The 20,000-nt window shown below is 36.4% G+C and overlaps 1 protein-coding gene across 1 annotated transcript in view; it reads right to left on the bottom strand.

The window, feature by feature from the left end:
• Positions 1–553: 553 nt before the first annotated feature.
• LOC113086128 (cGMP-dependent 3',5'-cyclic phosphodiesterase-like) overlaps positions 554–20,000 on the bottom strand; it is a 74,314-nt gene continuing 54,867 nt past the window's right edge. Inside the window, exons 7-30 of the mRNA XM_026255327.1 lie at positions 19,031–19,090; positions 16,152–16,299; positions 15,945–15,997; positions 13,986–14,060; positions 13,842–13,883; positions 13,564–13,632; positions 13,345–13,475; positions 11,983–12,094; positions 11,237–11,276; positions 9,959–10,022; positions 9,635–9,716; positions 7,853–8,027; positions 6,933–7,045; positions 6,486–6,686; positions 4,742–4,812; positions 3,609–3,731; positions 2,776–2,863; positions 2,631–2,678; positions 2,471–2,545; positions 2,274–2,373; positions 1,382–1,494; positions 1,258–1,296; positions 875–981; positions 554–788 (exon numbers count right to left, since the gene is read on the bottom strand). Coding sequence (XP_026111112.1) covers positions 554–788; positions 875–981; positions 1,258–1,296; positions 1,382–1,494; positions 2,274–2,373; positions 2,471–2,545; positions 2,631–2,678; positions 2,776–2,863; positions 3,609–3,731; positions 4,742–4,812; positions 6,486–6,686; positions 6,933–7,045; positions 7,853–8,027; positions 9,635–9,716; positions 9,959–10,022; positions 11,237–11,276; positions 11,983–12,094; positions 13,345–13,475; positions 13,564–13,632; positions 13,842–13,883; positions 13,986–14,060; positions 15,945–15,997; positions 16,152–16,299; positions 19,031–19,090 — 2,364 coding nt within the window. The remainder of the gene's footprint in view (positions 789–874; positions 982–1,257; positions 1,297–1,381; positions 1,495–2,273; positions 2,374–2,470; positions 2,546–2,630; positions 2,679–2,775; positions 2,864–3,608; positions 3,732–4,741; positions 4,813–6,485; positions 6,687–6,932; positions 7,046–7,852; positions 8,028–9,634; positions 9,717–9,958; positions 10,023–11,236; positions 11,277–11,982; positions 12,095–13,344; positions 13,476–13,563; positions 13,633–13,841; positions 13,884–13,985; positions 14,061–15,944; positions 15,998–16,151; positions 16,300–19,030; positions 19,091–20,000) is intronic.

The following is a 20,000-nucleotide window of genomic DNA, read 5'->3' as shown; positions in this document are numbered from 1 at the left end:
GAAATTGTTACAAAGATTTTAAAACGTAACAATTCAAGCAGCTGGTGTTACACTGTTAAAACAAAATAACACCAAGCAGCTGGAATTATTACAATCTTTAGAAACGTTACACTGGGTATCTGGAATTGTTAGGAGTGATAAAAATGTAACACCAGGATCCTGGAATTGTCACAAGTTAAAAGAAAATGTAACACCAGGCAGCTGTATTTGTTACAAGTTCTAAACACGTAACACTAGACACCTGTGTTTGTTTCAGCTTTTAAAAATGTAACGCTGGGCTGCTGGACTTGTTACGTTTCCTACAATTCGTTTTTTTTTTTTAATTTAGATAAGAATATGTTTAGCTATTACAACGTGGCCACTGAGAACATCACTTTTTTCAGTCGTAATGTTTGCGTATTATTACACACTCCTCCGACTGCGCAACACCATCCACCGTTCTCCATTGAGCAAGACGCCTCTCCACAGCAACGGCAAGAAGGCAACAATGAAGCGTTCCTCGTTGGTATTTTACCAAGACAGAATCCATCAGGTGACCTTTGCCCTAGCGACGTCACTGGTCGTGTTTGTCGCAGTCGTCGTCCAGGCATCCGTTCATGTGGTGCGAATCGTCTCCGAAGGCTCCCTGAGACTGCAGCAGCTCGAACTCCTCGTCCAGGAAGTCCAGCGAGTTGTTGCTCGGTAGACCGCGGATGGTGAACTTGTGCGAGACTTTGGCCCACTGCTCGCGGTTGGCGGCCACACGCTCGTAAAGCTCGGCCGAACGCGGGAAAATCTCCTGCAGGAGCCTGGAAAAGAACCAGTTTAGTTAAACTCTTGAGCTGCTCTTGATACATAAGCAGCGTCACATGCATGAAGTGAGTGGTTCTCTAACTTGTATATTGGCATGGCAATGTGCTCCATGAAGCTGATCTGGAGTTCAGGGATGTAGGCTTTCTCACGGTCCATCATCTCACTGGGTCTGTTTCCCATCGCCTTCTCCTGAAGACACAAGAACAGAGTCAGGTGCATCAATGATCGAACTCCATCTCCTGCATCTCTTCAGTCGTCTGAAAGTGTACAGTATCCAGTCAAAGTTGTTTCCAGAAGCTTTACTTTCACTGTTCCTCAGCGGAGGAATGATCTTCACAAGCCTCCAGAACATCTCACATCTTCTGAGGAGCCTTGATATCTTCAGCTCTCCATCACTGCGTTATACTGAACATCTCATCTTCCTGAGAGACACATGAGCACAGATAGAAATGAGGTTGAACTCACCAGATCGCCCTGAGAGAAGAACTCTTTATAGATCAGCTCCTGTAAAACACACACAGAAGAGTGAGAGAGTTTTCTGACTGGACTCTGAGTGGATGGCATGAGTTACTGAGCTTCAGGACTGTACCGCGATCTTCCTGGTGGTCTTCCAGCCCTTGGTCTGGTCAGAGAGGTCACAGGAGGTCATGAGGAGACACAGCAGCAGACTGCGATGGCTTTGACTCCTCGGGTTATAACCGGCTGCACAGACACACTTATATTAAAAACTCACATTAATAAGAACTCAAGACAAGACATATTTTATTCTCACTACAGCCGAAACACTTTTTATTTCATTGTGCAGGACAGTCCAGTGTTATTTTAAAATCATTGAGATACGATTATATTTTTTATGATATTTTGAATTTTGTTTAGTTATTTTTCATTTTTTGTGTATCCTTTTTATTAGCTTTTTTTATTTGTCTAGTTTAGTTTTATCAAATATTTTATTTTATTTTCTGTTTTTGGTTACTAGCTGATTTATTTTTTATGTTTATTTCATTTAGCAAAATTATCTATTTATTTAATGATTTAAGTTTTTGTTAACTATAACAACCCTGTGGTTTGACACTTATTAATATTATTTATTTACAATTATTATTTTTATTTGACAAAATAAATTATCTCAATGAACTAATTTATTTGCACATTTTTTATTATATTATTTTATTTTATTTTATTATTTTATTTTTTATTTAAATTAAATATTACATATATATATATCTTTTAACTTAATTTATTGCTCAACATTTAAATAAAACTCAGTTAACTTATTTAACAAATACAAACAAAACTATTTATTTGGAATTATTTAATATTTGTATAATATTAATATATATATTATTTTATATAATATTTTATAAATTATGGTATATTTAATTATTATTATTATTATTATTTATTTTTTTACTTTCTCTGAAACATTTTTTTCTAATAGAAATGGAACAGGTGATGTTTATTAAGCCCTGAAATGGTCTCACCATCAGCCATCTTCTGCAGGTCCTTGAAGATCCTCAGGTGATGAGCCAGATCTGTGGCCAGGATGATCTCTCTCATCAGATCCAGCATCCGCTGATAGTCCTGAACACCAGAGAGAGCAGAGCATCATGGTCAGTATGATTCATAGACTTGATCCTTTTCAATAATAGAAATCGAGCTCGTCGAGGAAGAGATGCACCTTTCTGGAGAACTTCTCAAAGATGTTGCATCCTTGTGTGTTGAGGATGGCGATGGCCTGAGCGAAGTGATGTCTCTGAAACACAATCACACACAGACACTAGATCAGCACTGACAGAGAGTGTGTGTTTGTGTGTGTGTGTGTGTGTGTGTGTGTGTACCTCCATCACAGATCCCTCTGAACTGTAAAGGGCTGCCAGAACAGATTGCTAGTGAAAACAGATAAATGTCACCCATATTAATTCATTACATTTCACACAAACCATGAAGCGTCTCACGGAGGCATTCGGCGGATGAGGGACGTACCGAGGCCACCTGGAAGGAGTTGTTGGTTCCTCGGTGATCCAGATCATGACACATGCAGGACACGAAGAGCGCCAGGATCTCTATATCTCTGCCAGAACAGAAATTACATCATTTAGTAGGAATCAAAAATGCTACATTTCAATTGTAACTGTATAGAAAATATCTAAATTGAATAAATTAGTAGTACAAAATTATAAACATTTAATTAGTACAAAATAGCATAAATTTGAATAAATTAGTAGTTCAAAATAATATAAATTGAAAAGAAAATTGAACAAAATAATATAAATTTAATTAGTATAAAATGGCATAAATTTGAATCATTTAGTAGAAAATAATATAAACTGTAAAAATCAGAAAAAAAAAGTTATTTTATATTGATATCGTATTTTTAATATTTGTTTTATGCTTGTGAAGCACTTTGAGTTGCATTCCATGTAGGAAAAGTACTATATAAAATGTTATTATTATTATTATTATTATTATTATAAGTTGAATGAATTAGTTGTACTTTGTTACTTTTAAACCATTAGTAAAAAGGTCATGTGAAAAAAACTAAACAATAAAACTAGAAGCATCCTAATGTACAGGAGTGAGCTGAACACATCTTAAATCATTACTACATTAATTCAAGTGCAGTGCCTTAATCTGGGAGGTGATGAATTGTTGATTTGATTCATTTACATGAGCTGTCTGAATCAACTGATTCACTAAAATGATTCAAACCCCACAGCTGACTGTCAAGCTGCGTAAAGCTCAGCAATGCAGTGTTTTATCATGTCGCACTGGTTGGGAAAGCAGCTTGTTCCTGGTCTGAGTGGTTCTCTTCTTACTCGAGGTAGTTGGACAGTTGGAGGTTCTTGTAGAGCAGGTAGCAGAAGTGTGAGACGGAGAAAGCGTGCATCCAGTTATGATACGGAGGGTCCCTGTAGCCCTTCTTCACCATCAGACAAAACCTACAACAACAGGAAAAGATGCTCTGAATGTGTCTTATTGATTCATTAGGCAGAAGCTCATCATCCCTCTGCAATGACTTATAGATGAGTCGCTCTGTTGCCTAGCAACAGCATCAGCATCAGCTCAGGTGAGAGAGACTCTGATCAAATATTCATGATTGATGAGACTGATCAGCTGTCAGCTACAAATATCAGGTTTTTATGACAGGTTGACATTTTTTATCATAAAAATGTGTTTGAAAACTTTATACTAATAAGAGCGATGACTGAGAAGTGCACAAGAGCTCAAGGAAAATATGAGTTTTTACTTGACATTTTGAGTCGTTTCATCAAAAATATTGGTGAAAATATAAATTAGTAGCACAAAATAGCCAAACTAAGTTAATTACTAGTACAAAATTATATAAATTAATAGTACAAAATTATATTAATTAGTTCAAATTAGTAAACTTGGTATAAATTAGCAGTACAAAAATGTTATACATTTGTAATACAAAATGGCAAAATTTTATTAATTAGTAGTACAACAACTCGCATTAATTAGTAGAACAAATAGTATAAACTACCAGTCCAAAAAAATCATTTAATTTACATAAATGGTTTGTTATTAGTATATATATTAGTACAAAATAGCCAAATTGTATTAATTCGTAGCACAAAATAGTCAAATGCAGAAGAAAATGGTATTAATTTTATCAATTAGTATTACAATATAATCTGAGAATAAACAGAATAAATTCATAGAATGAATACTGTAACTTGTATAAATTACCCTTTCAAAATAATGTTACTGAATAAACTAAATAATAGTCATGATATCATAATAATAAATTGTATAAACTGTTTGAATTATCAGTACAAAACGGAATAAATGAACAATTACTAGTACAAAATAGTAGTAATAGTTTAAACTAAACCAAATTCAAATCTAAAAACATGATAGATGATTTTAGCTAGATTTCTACAAGATTTGTTCATTATTGACCTTTGGATGTGTGGTGTTTCTGTACCTGGCTAACGTGTGGAGGTCGAGCTTATAGGTGTTGATGAAGCCCATGTCTTCAAGCATGCTCAGGACGCCCTGAGAGAGAGAGAGAGTATGAGAGTGTGTGTATGAGAGTTTGAGAGAGTGTGAGAGAGTGAGAGACAGAGAAAGAGTGTGTGTGGGAGTGTGTGTGAGAGTGTGAGAGCATGTGAGAGTGTGTATGTGAGTGTGAGTATGAGAGTGTGAGTGAGAGAAAGTGTGAGAGAGAGACAGAAAGAGGGTGTGTGTGTGTGTGTGTGTGTGTGTTCTTGTTTTTGTATCATATCAGGACACAACTCTGTATAATGACATGGGTATGACACAGGTATTACAAGGAGAGGGTGACTTATGAGGACATAACCCATGTCCCCATTTTTCAAAACACTTATAAATCATACAGAATGAGTTTTTTTGAGAAAGTAAAAATGCACAAAGTTTCCTGTGAGGGTTAGGGTTAGGTGTAGGGTTGGTGAAGGGAGATAGAATATACAGTTTCTACAGTATAAAAACCATTACACCTATGGGATGAACACACTTTACACAAAAACAAACATGTGTGTGTGTGTGTGTGTGTGTGAGAGAGAGAGAGTGTGTGCGTGTGTGTGTGTGTGAGATAGAGAGAGAGAGAGTGTGTGTGTGTGAGTGAGTGAGTGAGAGAACGTGTGTCAGAGAAACAGAGAGCGAGAGAGAGTATGTGTGTGTGTGTGTGTGTGTGTGTGTGTTTGTGTGTGTGTGTGTGTATGAGAGTGTGACAGAGTGTGAGAGAGAGAGAGTGTTAAAGTGTGTGTGTATGAGAGTTTGAGTGTGTGAGACAGCGAGAGAGAGTGTGTTTGTGAGAGTGTGAGAGAGAGTGTGAGTATGAGAGTGTGAAAGAGTGTGTGAGAGAGTGTGAGAGTTAGAGAGATTGTGTGTGAGAGAGTGAGAGAGAGAGAGTGTTAGAGAGTGTGTGTGTGTGTGTGTGTGTGTGTGTGTGTGTGTGTGGATGAGAGTGTGAGAGTGTGTGAGAGAGTAAGAGAGAGTGTGTTTGTGAGAGTGTGAGAGAGAGAGTGAGTATGACAGTGTGAAAGAGTGAGAAATAGTGTGAGAGAGTGTGAGAGTTAGAGAGAGTGTGTGTGTGTGTGTGTGTGTGTGTGTGTGTGTGTGTGTGTGTGTGTGTGTGTGTGAGAGAGTGTGTGAGAGAGTGAGAGTGAGAGAGAGAGTGTTAGAGAGAGTGTGTGTGTGTGTGTGTATGAGAGTGTGAGAGCGTGTGAGAGAGAGTGAAAAAGAGTGTGTTTGTGAGAGTGTGAGAGAGAGAGTGTGTGAGTATGAGAGTGTCAAAGAGTGAGAAAGAGTGTGCGAGAGTGTGAGAGTTAGAGAAAGTGTGTGTGAGAGATTGAGTGAGAGAGTGTATGAGAGAGTGTGCAAGAGTGTGAGAGAGAGTGTGAGAGAGAGTGTCGAGAGTGAGAGTGTGAGAGAGAGTGAGAGAGTGTGCGAGACTGAGAGTGTGCGAGACTGAGAGTGTGAGAGAGAGTGAGAGAGTGTGCGAGAGTGAGAGTGAGAGTGAGAGTGTGAGAGAGAGTGTGAGAGAGAGTGAGAGAGTGTGCGAGAGTGAGAGTGAGAGTGTGAGAGATAGAGAGTGTGCGAGAGTGAGAGTGTGAGAGAGAGTGTGCGAGAGAGTGAGAGAGAGAGAGAGAGTGTTTGATCAGTGTCTGTCTTCAGTGTTTATCGTCTGGTTCGTGCTCGTGTCGTACCATAGGCGTGCTGTCATCGGGCAGAGAGCGAGGCGTGTACGTGAACTCAGAGAAGTCTGGATGGATTTTCTGGACCGGCTCGATGCCGCTGTGCAGGAGTTTAGTGACCTCCTCCTCTGAAACCTTCATGTGGTACATCATCATCTCATTGGCCAGATGACTGCGGAACTGAGCCTCATGGACCTTCTTATACAGCAGAGACTGACACACACACACACAAAGAAAAACACACACACAGTTATATTTATATTTATAAAGAAATTCATATAAAATAAAATATATTAGTAATATATATAAGTGCAATTGTTATGTAAAATGTAAATTAAAAAAATTATATATATATATATAATAGAATACACATTAAATGCTAATTTCTATAAAAGCTTGTAAGTTTTTGTCGATGTAATATTGTGTTGAGTGATGGAGGGATGCTGCAGAAGCTCTTACATGAGCGATGCTGATGCCACAGTAGATGGAGAACGCCGTTGCCAGATCCTCATCGAAACGATTGAACCACGGCCCGTTGGTTTTATTCACCAGTTCTGCCACACCGATCACCTCTGATGAGAGAACAGATCAGATCAGATGTTCTCGTGGGTTTCTGTACTTGTATCTGTGGTTGATGCACATCAACATCGCTTTGAATCAAAAGTCTCTGATGCCCTCAACATCTCTACAAGCAAAGCCTCAAGGTTCCCTCACTTTCAGTTAATTCTCTGTAAATCTCAAGCCTGGAGCGGTGTGTTTCTCTTTAGCGGTTCATCTTGATGGGTTTCTGATGGCTGTTTGTGGTAATTATGTTTAAATGTGATTCAGAACTCAATCTTGCAGCATAATTCTCCAGCAGCTTTCACTACACTGTAACCTTTTTTTTTTGTAAATAAAATCATTGAAGTACATTTTACAATAAAACACTTTCAGGCTTACTACTACATAATATTACATAATTCAGTTTGTTTCCTGTAGTTTCTTTGTAATTATTTGTGATATTTAATAGAAATTGAGTTTCACTGAGTGAATTGTTAATCCTGCACCAAATAAGTTTCTAAATTGAAATGTTAAATACATATTTAATCATTTGTATAGATTTTATTTATTTATGAAAATCAAATATTTTCCCCTTAAATTTTCCATAGGGATTTTAGATCTTTATTTACATCCTGTTCAGTTTATTGTAACTGTGTAAATAATTTTATTAAAATTTATAATGTTTTAGATGTCTAAACGAGTGGACAAAATAATCTTTTACGAGCAATTAAATTTTTTTATGTAATTTACACATTTTTTTAATATTTTCTTTATTTCAGTGTCTGATTTTTTCCCATAGGGACTGTGTCGGGAACGCCTCCAGGATTGACGTGTCTGACCTTCGTTCTCATCTTTGATGGGGAAGCAGAGGATGTTTCTGGTCCTGAAGCCCGTGCTGTCGTCCACGCCGCGGTAAAACAGAGGATGGGAATACGCATCCTTGATGTTGAGGATTTTCCCAGTAGTGGCCACGTGACCAGCGATGCCTTGATCCGCCGGGATACGAAACTCCTTCTGCTCAGACCAGAGAGAGAGTAGGGAAGTGTGATACATTCAAATACATTCAAATCACAAAAATACATTATTTGCATGTGCTTTAAATCCTTGCTGGTTAAACATTTAATTTGCATGCTGTTCGGACATGCTTTTTCTGAGCATGCACACATTAAAAATCCTTTCAAACAGCGGCTGAGTACTGGACTGAGTTATCTTTCATGTCTGACTGCGCTAATACTGTCAAAAACACACAAGGTTTACATATAAACACAGCTGTCTAAAGTCTAAAGTGAAAGTAAGCAGCTGAGAGAAACCGGTGTGTGTAGCTCTTAAAGTGACAGCAGTCTAATAATACTAAGTCATTTAAGAGACAGTTCACCCAAAAATTTGAATCCTGTCATTATTTTCACACTCTCATGTTGTCCCAAACCTGATAGTAGGAAAACTGTTTGTTGTTCATAAGGAGATAGACATTCATTCAGGTTTAAAACAACTCGAGAGTGAGTAAATGATGGCATTTAATGTTAATAAAACAACAAAACACAAGAGAAAAATCACTCACTGCTCGTGACCAAAGATCTTTAACACAGTAATAATGGGGACGTTTTTTGGAAATTTTCTTTTTTCTTTTTTCTTCTAAATTGAACTAAACTGATCTGAATAATAACACTTCTGTCTTCTGTAAAGCAAAATGTGCTTCATAATCGTGAATTTTATTAAGTTTTTTATTAAAAAATGTCATATTTTTAATCACTTTTATGAAAAGTATTTTTATATATATTGTCACGATCATTACATGGAGTGCCCATGAACGTTTGTAGAGGGCACTCCAATCAGGACAATTTAACACTCACCACCAGATGTCACCCGGACTCTAGCACCTCTTATCTGTTGCACCACACCCTAACTACAATTCCCATGAGTCTCTGCATCACAATCTCCTTGCCACACCTGCACCTCATTTACACACACATAAGCAGCACACTCACTCTCACTCTCTGCGAACTCTTGATTTGCTGTGTCTGTCATTTCCGAGCGTTTTCCTTGTGTTTGATCTCTCTGTACCGGACCTTTGAATTGTTTATACCGACTCTGATTCTCTGCTGCTTGCCCCCGACATCTGCTTGTTCCTGTTTTCGATTCAGGTTATCCCCATATACCTGACGCCGTTGCTGATCATTTCCTGTCTGACCATTCTCATTAAAAGTTCTGCACATGGATCCGAACCTCTCTGTCTCATCATTACATATATATATATATATATATATATAACTGAAACAAAATATACTTCAAATAATGAATCAATGTAATATTAATTAATCATAATAATAAATAAATAATAAAATAATATATATATATATATATTTTATGCACTTGTATATGCCCAAAAGGAGGTTTTTCGTGTTTTTTATGAATGATTTTTTATTTTTTCTATTAAACTAAGTAGAATCAGCACTGAGTTAAACTAAGCTGAATAATGACACTGTTGTCTTCAGTAGAGCTGCTACACAGCTGCATTCCCTTTAAAATCAGTGAATATTAAAGTAATATTCCTGTTTATTACTGTGAAGCTGCTTTGAATGGATCTGTACTGTATAAAGCGCTGCATGTGATTTAACACAAACCTCGTCATCGTTCACGACTCCTCCATCAAACACTTTAGCCACGAGCTCATGACTGAAGTGATCCAGCAGGAACACAGAACAACTGAGAGAGAGACAGAGAGCACGCTAAAACAACACTCATCCCATAATATCAGTGTTTCAGCTCTGTCTGCGTTAGACTTGTAAATATGCAGCGTGTGTGCGTTTGATTAAATGTTTCTATATTTGATTGGAGTTAATTGATATTTATTCGGCTGCTGCTCTGTCCATGCTAACAGTCTGGGACTGGCTTGGACAAAGCCCAAAACTATCAAAGCCATAATGAAGCATGTGTTTGTGTCTCACATCTCAGCGTTGCTCAGGTTTCTGGCCTCGATGATGATCTCCTGCAGTAATACAGACACGTCATCTGAACGAGAGACGGAGAGAAAGATGTTACACGGTGAATCTGCTTCATCACATGCATGCCTGTAAACCTTCTTTAGAGTCGACATGAAACATTGTTTGATTTCTGTAACGTGACTGGAATTATATTACTACTGTAACACTTTACAATGAGTTTACAATTTAAATGCATTAACTAACAATGTGATGCACTATTTCTAATCACTAAAACATCACTGTTCATTGTTAGTTCATGTCAGCTCAGGTCCATTAAATAATAATAACACTTAACATTACATTATACAACTATATTATACAACTCTTGATGTTAATGATGTATTAATGAATTTTAAAATAAACAATTGGCAAAATGAGCTGTGATTAATAAATACTTTAGATATATTTTACATTGTTAGTCAATGTTAACTAATTTAATACATTTCAATTTATTTCATTTCAGTGCAATGCAATGCAATTCAAGTCAATTCAATTAATTTAAATGCAATGCAATTCATTTCAATTTATTTAAATGAAAAGCAATGTAATGCAATGCAATTAAATTTATTTCAATACAATGCAAAGCAAAGTCAATTAAAATAATTTAAATGCAATGCAAATTTAATTTAATTTAATTCAATTAATTTCAAAGCAATGCAATTCAACTTAATGCAAAGCAAAGCAATTCAAGTCAATTCAATTAATTTAATTTAATTTAATTGCAATGCTATGCAATTCAATTCAATCCAATTTAAATCTAATCAAATCAATTTAATTAAATTTAATGCAAAGCAATGCAATTAATTTCAATCAAGAGCAATTCGATTTAATTCAATACAATGCAACGCAATTGAAATCAATTCAGTTGATTTCAGTGCAATGCAATGCAATTCAATTCAAAGCTGCTTTATTCAATTCAATTAATTTAAATCCAATGCAATGCATTAACACACACACACACACACACACACACACACACACACACACACACACACACACACATATATATATATATATATATATATGTGTGTGTGTGTGTATCAAACGACCTGGATCAGCAAAAATGATCGTTGTTTCAGAGGTGGAGACAGTTATTAAATATAGAAGAGAGATTTTGAAAGGAAACATGTTTTTCTTGATAACCGGGTCACTGATGAATAACTGACAATCAGGAACATGAATTATGATGGTAAAAAGAGTCAGTGTTGATTCATGCTGACATTCAGATTATTCCTGACTCACCGAGGTGTGTGAAGAGGTTTTTAGCCACTTGCAGCAGAGCCTGAAGAACAACAAGGCAGATAAGAGTCAATATGTGTGTGTGTGTGTGTGTGTGTGTGTGTGTGTGCTGAAGGGTCAGGGCAGTATGTGCTATTCCTGGTGCATTGTGGGATTTCACAGCAGTCTGAAAACCTGTGAGACCCCCAGAGCTGTCCATATAGAGTCCATCACTTTCCCTCCCTCGCTCTCTCACTCTTCAAGTTCGATTCAATTAACTTCAATTCAACTAACTGTTTAACGGCTTTACTGGCACAGCAAAAGTGCTTTTTCTATAGCCGAAGCATTCAATTATTATACACGCACACACAATGCCTTGCAAAGGTATTATTTTTCACGTTTGTTATGTTGCTGCCTTATATTAAACTACTTTAAATTGCTTTTTTCACATCCATCTACACTCCATACACCATGCAAAAGTATTAAAAATAAAACAGAAATAAACAAGTCTATGGGCCCTATTTTAAAGATCTAATTAACTTTTCAACACTGTTTACAATTTAATATGTGCATGTCTCTTTAAATGCTCATTAGCATTTAAAGAGACATGCATCGAAACGGCTCGCTGTGAACAGAGCTGTTTTTGACGGTAAAAATGAGAGATTTTAACCCAAGTATGTTGCAGATATTTCACAAAGACCCTTGAGAATCATACCAACTTGTCCGCTTTAGAGGCACAGAAGCAGAAACATCTCTTCTCTTCCTCTCACCTGACACTCGAACTTGAGTTTCTGCTCTTTCTGGAAGGCCAGTGTGCTGGTGAGAACCGTCGACGTGTAACAGAAACAGTGCTGGATCACATGCTCATCCGCCTCCATGTACCTGAAAACACACCAGAAACACACTTTAATGCACATCAACACACACAGACGACAGCAGCATCACCTCAAGAGGCATTCAATAAACTCAAGAGTTATGATTATTGAATAATATCGCAGCTGTGTTTATGTGGAATATGAAAGAACGAGATGAAACAAACAGAAGAGAGAGAAACTCAATATCGAATATCAGGAGTTCAGATCTGGCCGTGTAGAATTTAATTTCCTTTATCTCTATGTGAGACGTCACGCTTCGGTGCAGACGTCTGGAAACAGTACAATCGCATCTGATTTGTGCTTTCATCTCGCTCTTCATTAAACCATGAGTTTCAGATTCATCCAGCAGTCGCTTTACACACGACTCCAGTCCAGAGACAGAATCATTAGGATTTAAGTGTTTCTGGAAGAAGAGGAAACCATCACACAAAAGCTTGGTTTGAGCAAAGATGCAACAAAGATGTTTTTAACTTAAATATGAGTCCTAAATCCATAATAACACTTCCTCCAGTTGAAAAGTGTTCTGGTCTGAATCAGGAGAGAAATCTGCACAGATCAAGCAGCGTTTAAACACATCTAAACAACAGCAGATGCACTTTTTCACTGGAGGAAGTGTTATTATGGATTATAGACTCTATGTGTTTGAGTTAAAATCATCTTAATGCTGGATTTGTTTCAGGTTTTGTCTTCTCCAGATGTTCACTGATGGACTGGAGTGCTGTGGATTATTGTGATGTGTTTATCAGACTCTCATTCTGACGGCACCCATTCACTGCAGAGCATCCATTGATGAGACACTGATGCAATGCTACATTTCTACAAACCTGATGAAGAAACAAACTCATCCTGATCTCAGATGAACTGAAGATGAACAGATTTACAGCTAATGTTCATTTTAAGCTGAATTATTCCTTTAAAGTACCAGTAAATATTTCGATTTCTAATAAATGCTGTTCTTCTGAACTTTCTGTTCATCTGTGAATCCTGAAAAATCAAATGCATCACAGTTTCCACAGAAATATTGAGCAGCACAACTGTGTTCAACACTGATAATAATCAGAAATGTTTCTTGAGCAGTAAATCATCAAATTATTCTGATTTCTGAAGATCATGTGACACTGAAGACTGGAGGAATGATGCTGAAAATACAGCGGAGCATCACAGAAATACATTACACTTTAACACAGATTCACACAGAAAACAGATGTGTTAAATTCCAAAAATATTTCAGTTTTTTTTTGAGTCATCATCACACACCTCTGTCCGCCCAGTTTGTTGAAGGTACACGCTAGCGCCACCACCTGTCCAGTGGCTTGACTGATGACAGGAACACAGAGCATCGAGTTCGGCTCGAACCCCAACAAACTGCTCAGTAACCCGCGCTCCTCCTGCACACACACACACACACACACACACACACACGTTATCAGTTGTACAGGAGCGTCAGTGTGTGTGTGTGTGTGTGTGTGAACTGACCTGGCTGATGTCCTGTAGTGTAATGGATGTCTTTGTCTCCACAACCTGCCCGAACCGACCGAACATAAGCTGTAGAGAGAGAGAGAGATGTTACTTGCTGCTGAAAAACAACATTTCTCACACACACACACACACACACACACACACACACACAAACACTTACACAACATTGCATTACACTCACGGTATACGTTTCATTTGATTCAGACCTGTGAGCTTGGAGTTACTGTTTGAGTTACAGAAACACACACAAATAACAAGAGGAAAGAAAAACTTACTGGAAAACTGATTTCCTCTTCCAGAACTTTATCTCCGACAACCTGCAGAAAAAAAAAACTCTGTGAGAGAATGTGTGTGTGTGTGTGTTTCAGCATCACTCCTTTTATTCAGAAACAGTATAAGTCTGTATTGCTGAGTGTCACCTGACAGAAGAGCTGGTGGTTGTCTTCAGAGACCAGCAGTAAACAGCAGCACTGCGACCGAGTCTCTGTCTGCAGCTGAAACACACACACACACACACACACCATGCAAAGATCACAATAACTACTAATATATATTGTCTATTCAAATTACATTTTCCATGATTTTGTAATGATTTTATAAATTGTAAAACGATGGTCACTTGTTTGAAATCATTAGATTTTCTGTCCATCCGGATGTTGTGGATCACAGAAAGACTAAACGACACATGAACACGTGAAACATGTTCAATCAGACATAAACGCAGACAAATGAAGCTGAACGGAGACGGCTCTTCAGCCTCTTTACCTTCTGGAGTCATTTATCTGGAAAGGCGACAGACAACATTCATTTTTCAAACCAGCAACTCGTAAAATGTTTTCCCTTAATTCAGATTGAATGGCGTAATGTAATCATATCATTTCAGGGATTATTGCATGCTGGAGATGAAATTGTGTTTAGCAATAACACAGAAAGGGGTTACGACTCAAGTGTGTGTGTGTGTTTGTGTGTCCTTTCATCTCGACAATTGAGTTGAAACAATCTGAATAAATACAGACAAGCTTATTATACAAATGATCCTTCAGGCGCTGACCTGTACAACACACACACACACACACTTTAATTTCCGTAACAGCGGGCAGCAATAAACATTATGACCCGTAAGTGAACATAAATCAGCCGTCCTGCTCCAAACGACACAACAAACTCATCCGCTGATCTGACTGCATTTGGATTTAACCCTTCCAGTGATTTTCCATTGACTTCTGTTGTTTTTATACCAAGATGATGATAGCTTTTCCCCGAGATGCCACGGAAAGCACCATTACAGCTAGCAAAAATATGCTCTGAGAATCTTTGGCTAAGATTCCCAGTTACGTTATGAAAAGGTTACTTCCGGATGTTTTAAATGTGACGTTTTAAAATGTTTTTTCTTGGTTATGAGTGAATGTTAAGGGAACGTTCCATTGTAACATTTGGCAAACACCATGGAAACGCTACATTTGAACGTTCTGAAAAAGTAGCAACATTTAAAAACCGTCAGTCGAACTGAAACATTGTTTCAGCACAGTCTTGTGTGTTTATGAATATGAACAAATCAAATAAATCATTTATGAATGACAACAAACGCTGTCAAATAAAATAATGCTATAATGCATTATAATGGCTCCAGTGTTTGTCATCGGTCATAACAAAAACAGGCAATAAATAAAATAAAAAATACGTTATCAGAACATTTTGCTAACTTTCCCATTAATCTAAAAATAAAAAAACATTTTATAAAAAATTCTTGGCAATACGAACATTAAGAAAACATCTAATTGTAACATTTTGCTAACGTTCCTTTTGAATGTTCCCTGAACATTTAGTAACATTTAAAACAAACATTAGATGAACGTCCAATTGAAACATTTCAGAAATAAAATGATTTTTGTGTTAACATTTTTTGAGACAACTGTTCCTTTAACATTACTGTAAGAACATTCGTTCGTAACTTTGAGACGTTTGGAGAATGTTTCTTTGTTAGCTGAGATAATCGTCCATATTTTAACCGTGCTGTCTTCACAAGATGTCTATGCAGGTTTGGGAACGGATCTCATTCTCAAAACAAAGTCTAATGACACCGAAGAGAAGATTACGTGTGTGTGTGTTTGACTTGTGCGCGAGGTTAATTGTTTTGTGAGCTAGCTTGTTTCGTTGCATAGTTGTAATTGAATAAGAGTCTGGAGGGACTGTAGATCAGTGACCTTCATGAGGAGCTGCAGGCGTCTCAATAACACGCTTATCACAATCTCAGCTGTAAATAAAAGCCAGCCGACCTTCCTCGTTCACAAACACACAGGACTCTCGCTGCAATAAACGAGGAAAACAGATCTGCTGAAGACTCCAGGGTTCTCTGTGTGTTATGAGTCTATACTTACATAATTGATGACTTTCAGCTGAAGGGAGGCGGCGTCCAGATCGTACAGCTCACCTGTCAATCACACGCATTGCAACACTGAACCGTTTGATTGACATCATTCCAGGGTTTTTCTTTATATAATCGACTTCAATGGGGACCAACGTGGCGTAAAAAAAAAAGAACATTAATATACTTTCTACTAATATATTTAACTAATATATCTCACCACACAGCCGTAGGATCTTGCGGTCGAGCTCTCTGTAGTCCTCTGGCTGTGGCTGGGGTTTGGGATTCGCTGGTGCATTGTGGGATTGAGCGTGTGGATGTTTGGAGCATCTCTGAATGTCTCTGACTCGCTTACAGGCCACAGTGAGCTGTTGGGACACACACACACGCACACACACACACAAAGACACAAATCATTCAAATCTGAGTTTGCTAGTTTAACAGCTCCGTTACTAATTAAAGAATGTTACTTTAGAACTAGTAACAAAGTAACGTTGAGTTGCTTCATTAAAGCTTATTGTATCGCTGTATTATATAGAGTATTATCAGAGAATGATGGACTGAGTGTGTGATCCTAATATGTGATCAATCTCATATTCACAATAAAACATTAGTTTTAATGTCCACTGGGGAAAGCGATATCTTTGTCGTATTATCTTTCATCTGTTAAACGTGATTTCTGATGACAGCGCTGCTCACTGCATTTGTTAACTGTGTCTTACAAGCTGTTTTTTGAAAGTAAAAATAAATTCCTTGTTCATTACAGCATTTCAGTCTCTTTCAATATAAAAGTCTTTAAAGCTGACTCAGTCAGAAAAACAGTCTTGTTGCATCTAATTAAGGAATAATGTCACTAAAATCACCACCATGAACAAACATAGTTTCCCATTACAAAATATGATTATTAAACACTATTATTTATATAAAATATTTTTATTGAATAAAAATACTTAATAAACAACAACATCCATCATAAAAGTTGCTAGTCAAATGAGTCAAAATTACAAAAGCAGCGCTCTGATATATAGCATTAACGTTATATAAAATATAATGTGGTGAGATTTTGCTCTGAGCCAAAACTATTTGCTCTGGAACAAACAATAGATTAATGAGACCAAAGACTGCCCATTAGATTTTCTTTCGGTTGAAACGCTGATTGAGCGATTATATGAGACGTGATACATTTCTGTCAAAGTATTTTCAAACATAACTTCTGAAGTTAATTCATGTTTATTTTGTGTTGTTTAAATTTGGCAATAAAACTGACTTTATTTGAGAGCAGAGAAATTGTTTTTATTTGTTTTTTGAGAAGTAACAAATGGGAGGCGCGCTACAAATAACGTTAAAAGAAGTGAAAGAAACCGCGGATCTGGCAACCCTGACTTGAACACGGGGTGAGGTCAAATAGAACTTAACTGCGATTTTTTTACATTTTTTAATTGATTTATTTTTTGTAATTGCATTGCATTAATGCATTATTATCGCATTAATTATTTTACAAATATTTCCAAATATATTTTTTAAATAATTACAAACCCAATGATTCATCACAAAAAAAACTGACATTAATATTCAATTTTATTTATTTATTTATTTATTGTAATTGCATTGCACTAATGCATTATTATCACGCTAATATTTTTACAAATAACCATATATATAATATACAATTTTTTTACTCTATTTTAAACTCTTATTGACTTTATCCTTCACCTTATAGCACAAACTGAACTAGATTTGCTCTTCATATCTCAGTCCTCTGATCTGTAAAGACAGAAGACAGAATCTGTTTTCATATAAAGCCAAATAACTCTGACCGTTTCTAAACGGCCTTCAGATTCACTACCCATGCAGATCTGTTTTATTTTTACTCTCTGTCATGTTCGTGATGTTTTCGTAGCGGCACACACACTCTTTAGTGAACACTACAAGGGCAAACGCAGCTAATGGAGGACGACAGGCTTTCATTTCTCTGCTTCTGTTCCTCCGGCTCACAGAAACACATCAGATGTTTAATTAACACAAGGACACTGCAGCACAGTTAAATGATCCGACACGAGAGTGTATATCAGCACAACTAAAGAGTGTTAGACGGTGACTATATTGTGTTTTAATGCCACTAGATTGACCAATCAGAGGACAGGATCATGCATTTACATTATACAATACAGAATATCACATCTAAATCTACTGTTTCTGCTTATGTTTCTTTCTCTTGGTTTTCATTGGCTATTTGTTTGCTCTCTTGTTTTGCTCTCGTCGTGAGATGCTTTTAAAGCGTCTGATGTTAAATTGCTTCTCTAATCAACAGAATCAGAGTGTGTGTGTGTGTGTGTGTGTGTTCTGATGATAATGATATGAAATAATATGTTCTTATGGATATTTTCGGGCCGGGGATGAACATTTATTTCCTTTATTCTTTGAACCTAAGGCGCTATGAGTTCTTCCAAGTGTTTCTGAAGTGAACGAGTGACGCTTGATGGTTATTTTCAAGCATAAACATGAAAGTTTAGATATTATTAATATATAAAGTGTATATATTAAGGGTGATAGTAGCACAAATATATGTACTTCATCTAAGCCAATACATTTCTACAGGTCGTACGATCTTCTTAGGCTTATGATTTTTGAGAAAAGTTCAATAATAATAGTAATAATACAAGTTAGCAAATAAATACAAATAATAAAGTCGCAAAAATTAAAAATAAACAAAATGATAATTTTGTAGAAACAGTAGAAAAAATCACTGTAAGGAAAGGGACAAAATCTTATTCAAAATTGATTTTAAATAATAAAAATGAAAAAAAAAATGACAGGAGATAAAACAGAGAAAAAATAAAAACAATAATAAAAATTAACATTTAAAAACATAATAATGATAATTTTACATTAGTAAAGATAGCTGTAATTTTCTGTAAGTGAAATTTTGGGAACAAAAAACTATAAAATGAATTAATGAATTCATTAATTAATTTTAAAAAATAATTTTGCTGCAGTAACTAATGAGTATGATTCTGTGAGGCAGACAGAGCAAATTTTAATCTTAGGAGGATGAACAATATAAAAACCAAGACACCCTTAAGTGTGTGTGTGTCTTACATGTTTCTCCAGGATGGTGAGGTTTTGTTCATCTTGTTCTGTCAGTGGTTTACAGCAGAGCTGTTGAGAGAGCGACACACACCACAAGTCAAATAAATCACATAATACATTACATCCTTCAGCAAACGACCTGCTTTATTTCTGCTAGCTCTCTCTCTCTCTTTCTCTCTGGGGAAATGTTCCATTTGCTTTAGGGGTCACCCTGTGACCTTTGACCCCATGTCTGTCTGATAGAGTCCCAGAGACACACTCACACACATTTCCCACGAGACGCTGATACTGATCTAATAGAGCGGATACTAAAACACTGAAATGAAGTCAAAACACAAACACGAGAGCATCTGCTGTCTGTACATGCACGAAATTAATACTTTTATTCCTCAGTGACAGTAAGGACATTGATAATGTTACAGTAGATTTCTGTTTCAAATAAATGCTGTTCTTCTGAACTTTCTGTTCATCTGTGAATCCTGAAAAATCAAATGCATCACAGTTTCCTCAGAAATATTGAGCAGCACAACTGTGTTCAACATTGATAATAATCAGAAATGTTTCTTGAGCAGTAAATCATCATATTATTCTGATTTCTGAAGATCATGTGACACTGAAGACTGGAGGAATGATGCTGAAAATACAGCAGAGCATCACAGAAATACATTACACTTTAACACAGATTCACACAGAAAACAGTTGTTTAGAGTCTAATAATATTTTGCTAATTTTACAGTATATTTGATCAGATAAACGCAGCTTTTGTGAGAAGAAGAACCTTAAAACTTCAAACCAACCCCAAACTTTTCAGATAATTAAATCTTTAAAGAGGCTATGTTTGTGTGGAAAATTATGCATTTTAACAAATCACTATGAATATTTCCCCAGATTAATATTTATTATTAATTCAACAAATTCACAATATTTGTATTTTACAATAACTGTCTTGGTGTTTATGATTGAATCCAAGGTAATCATC

This window comes from Carassius auratus, unplaced genomic scaffold (assembly GCF_003368295.1).
Source record: "Carassius auratus strain Wakin unplaced genomic scaffold, ASM336829v1 scaf_tig00042755, whole genome shotgun sequence".
NCBI lineage: Eukaryota > Metazoa > Chordata > Actinopteri > Cypriniformes > Cyprinidae > Carassius > Carassius auratus.
This window is presented reverse-complemented; position numbering and strand designations above follow the sequence as displayed.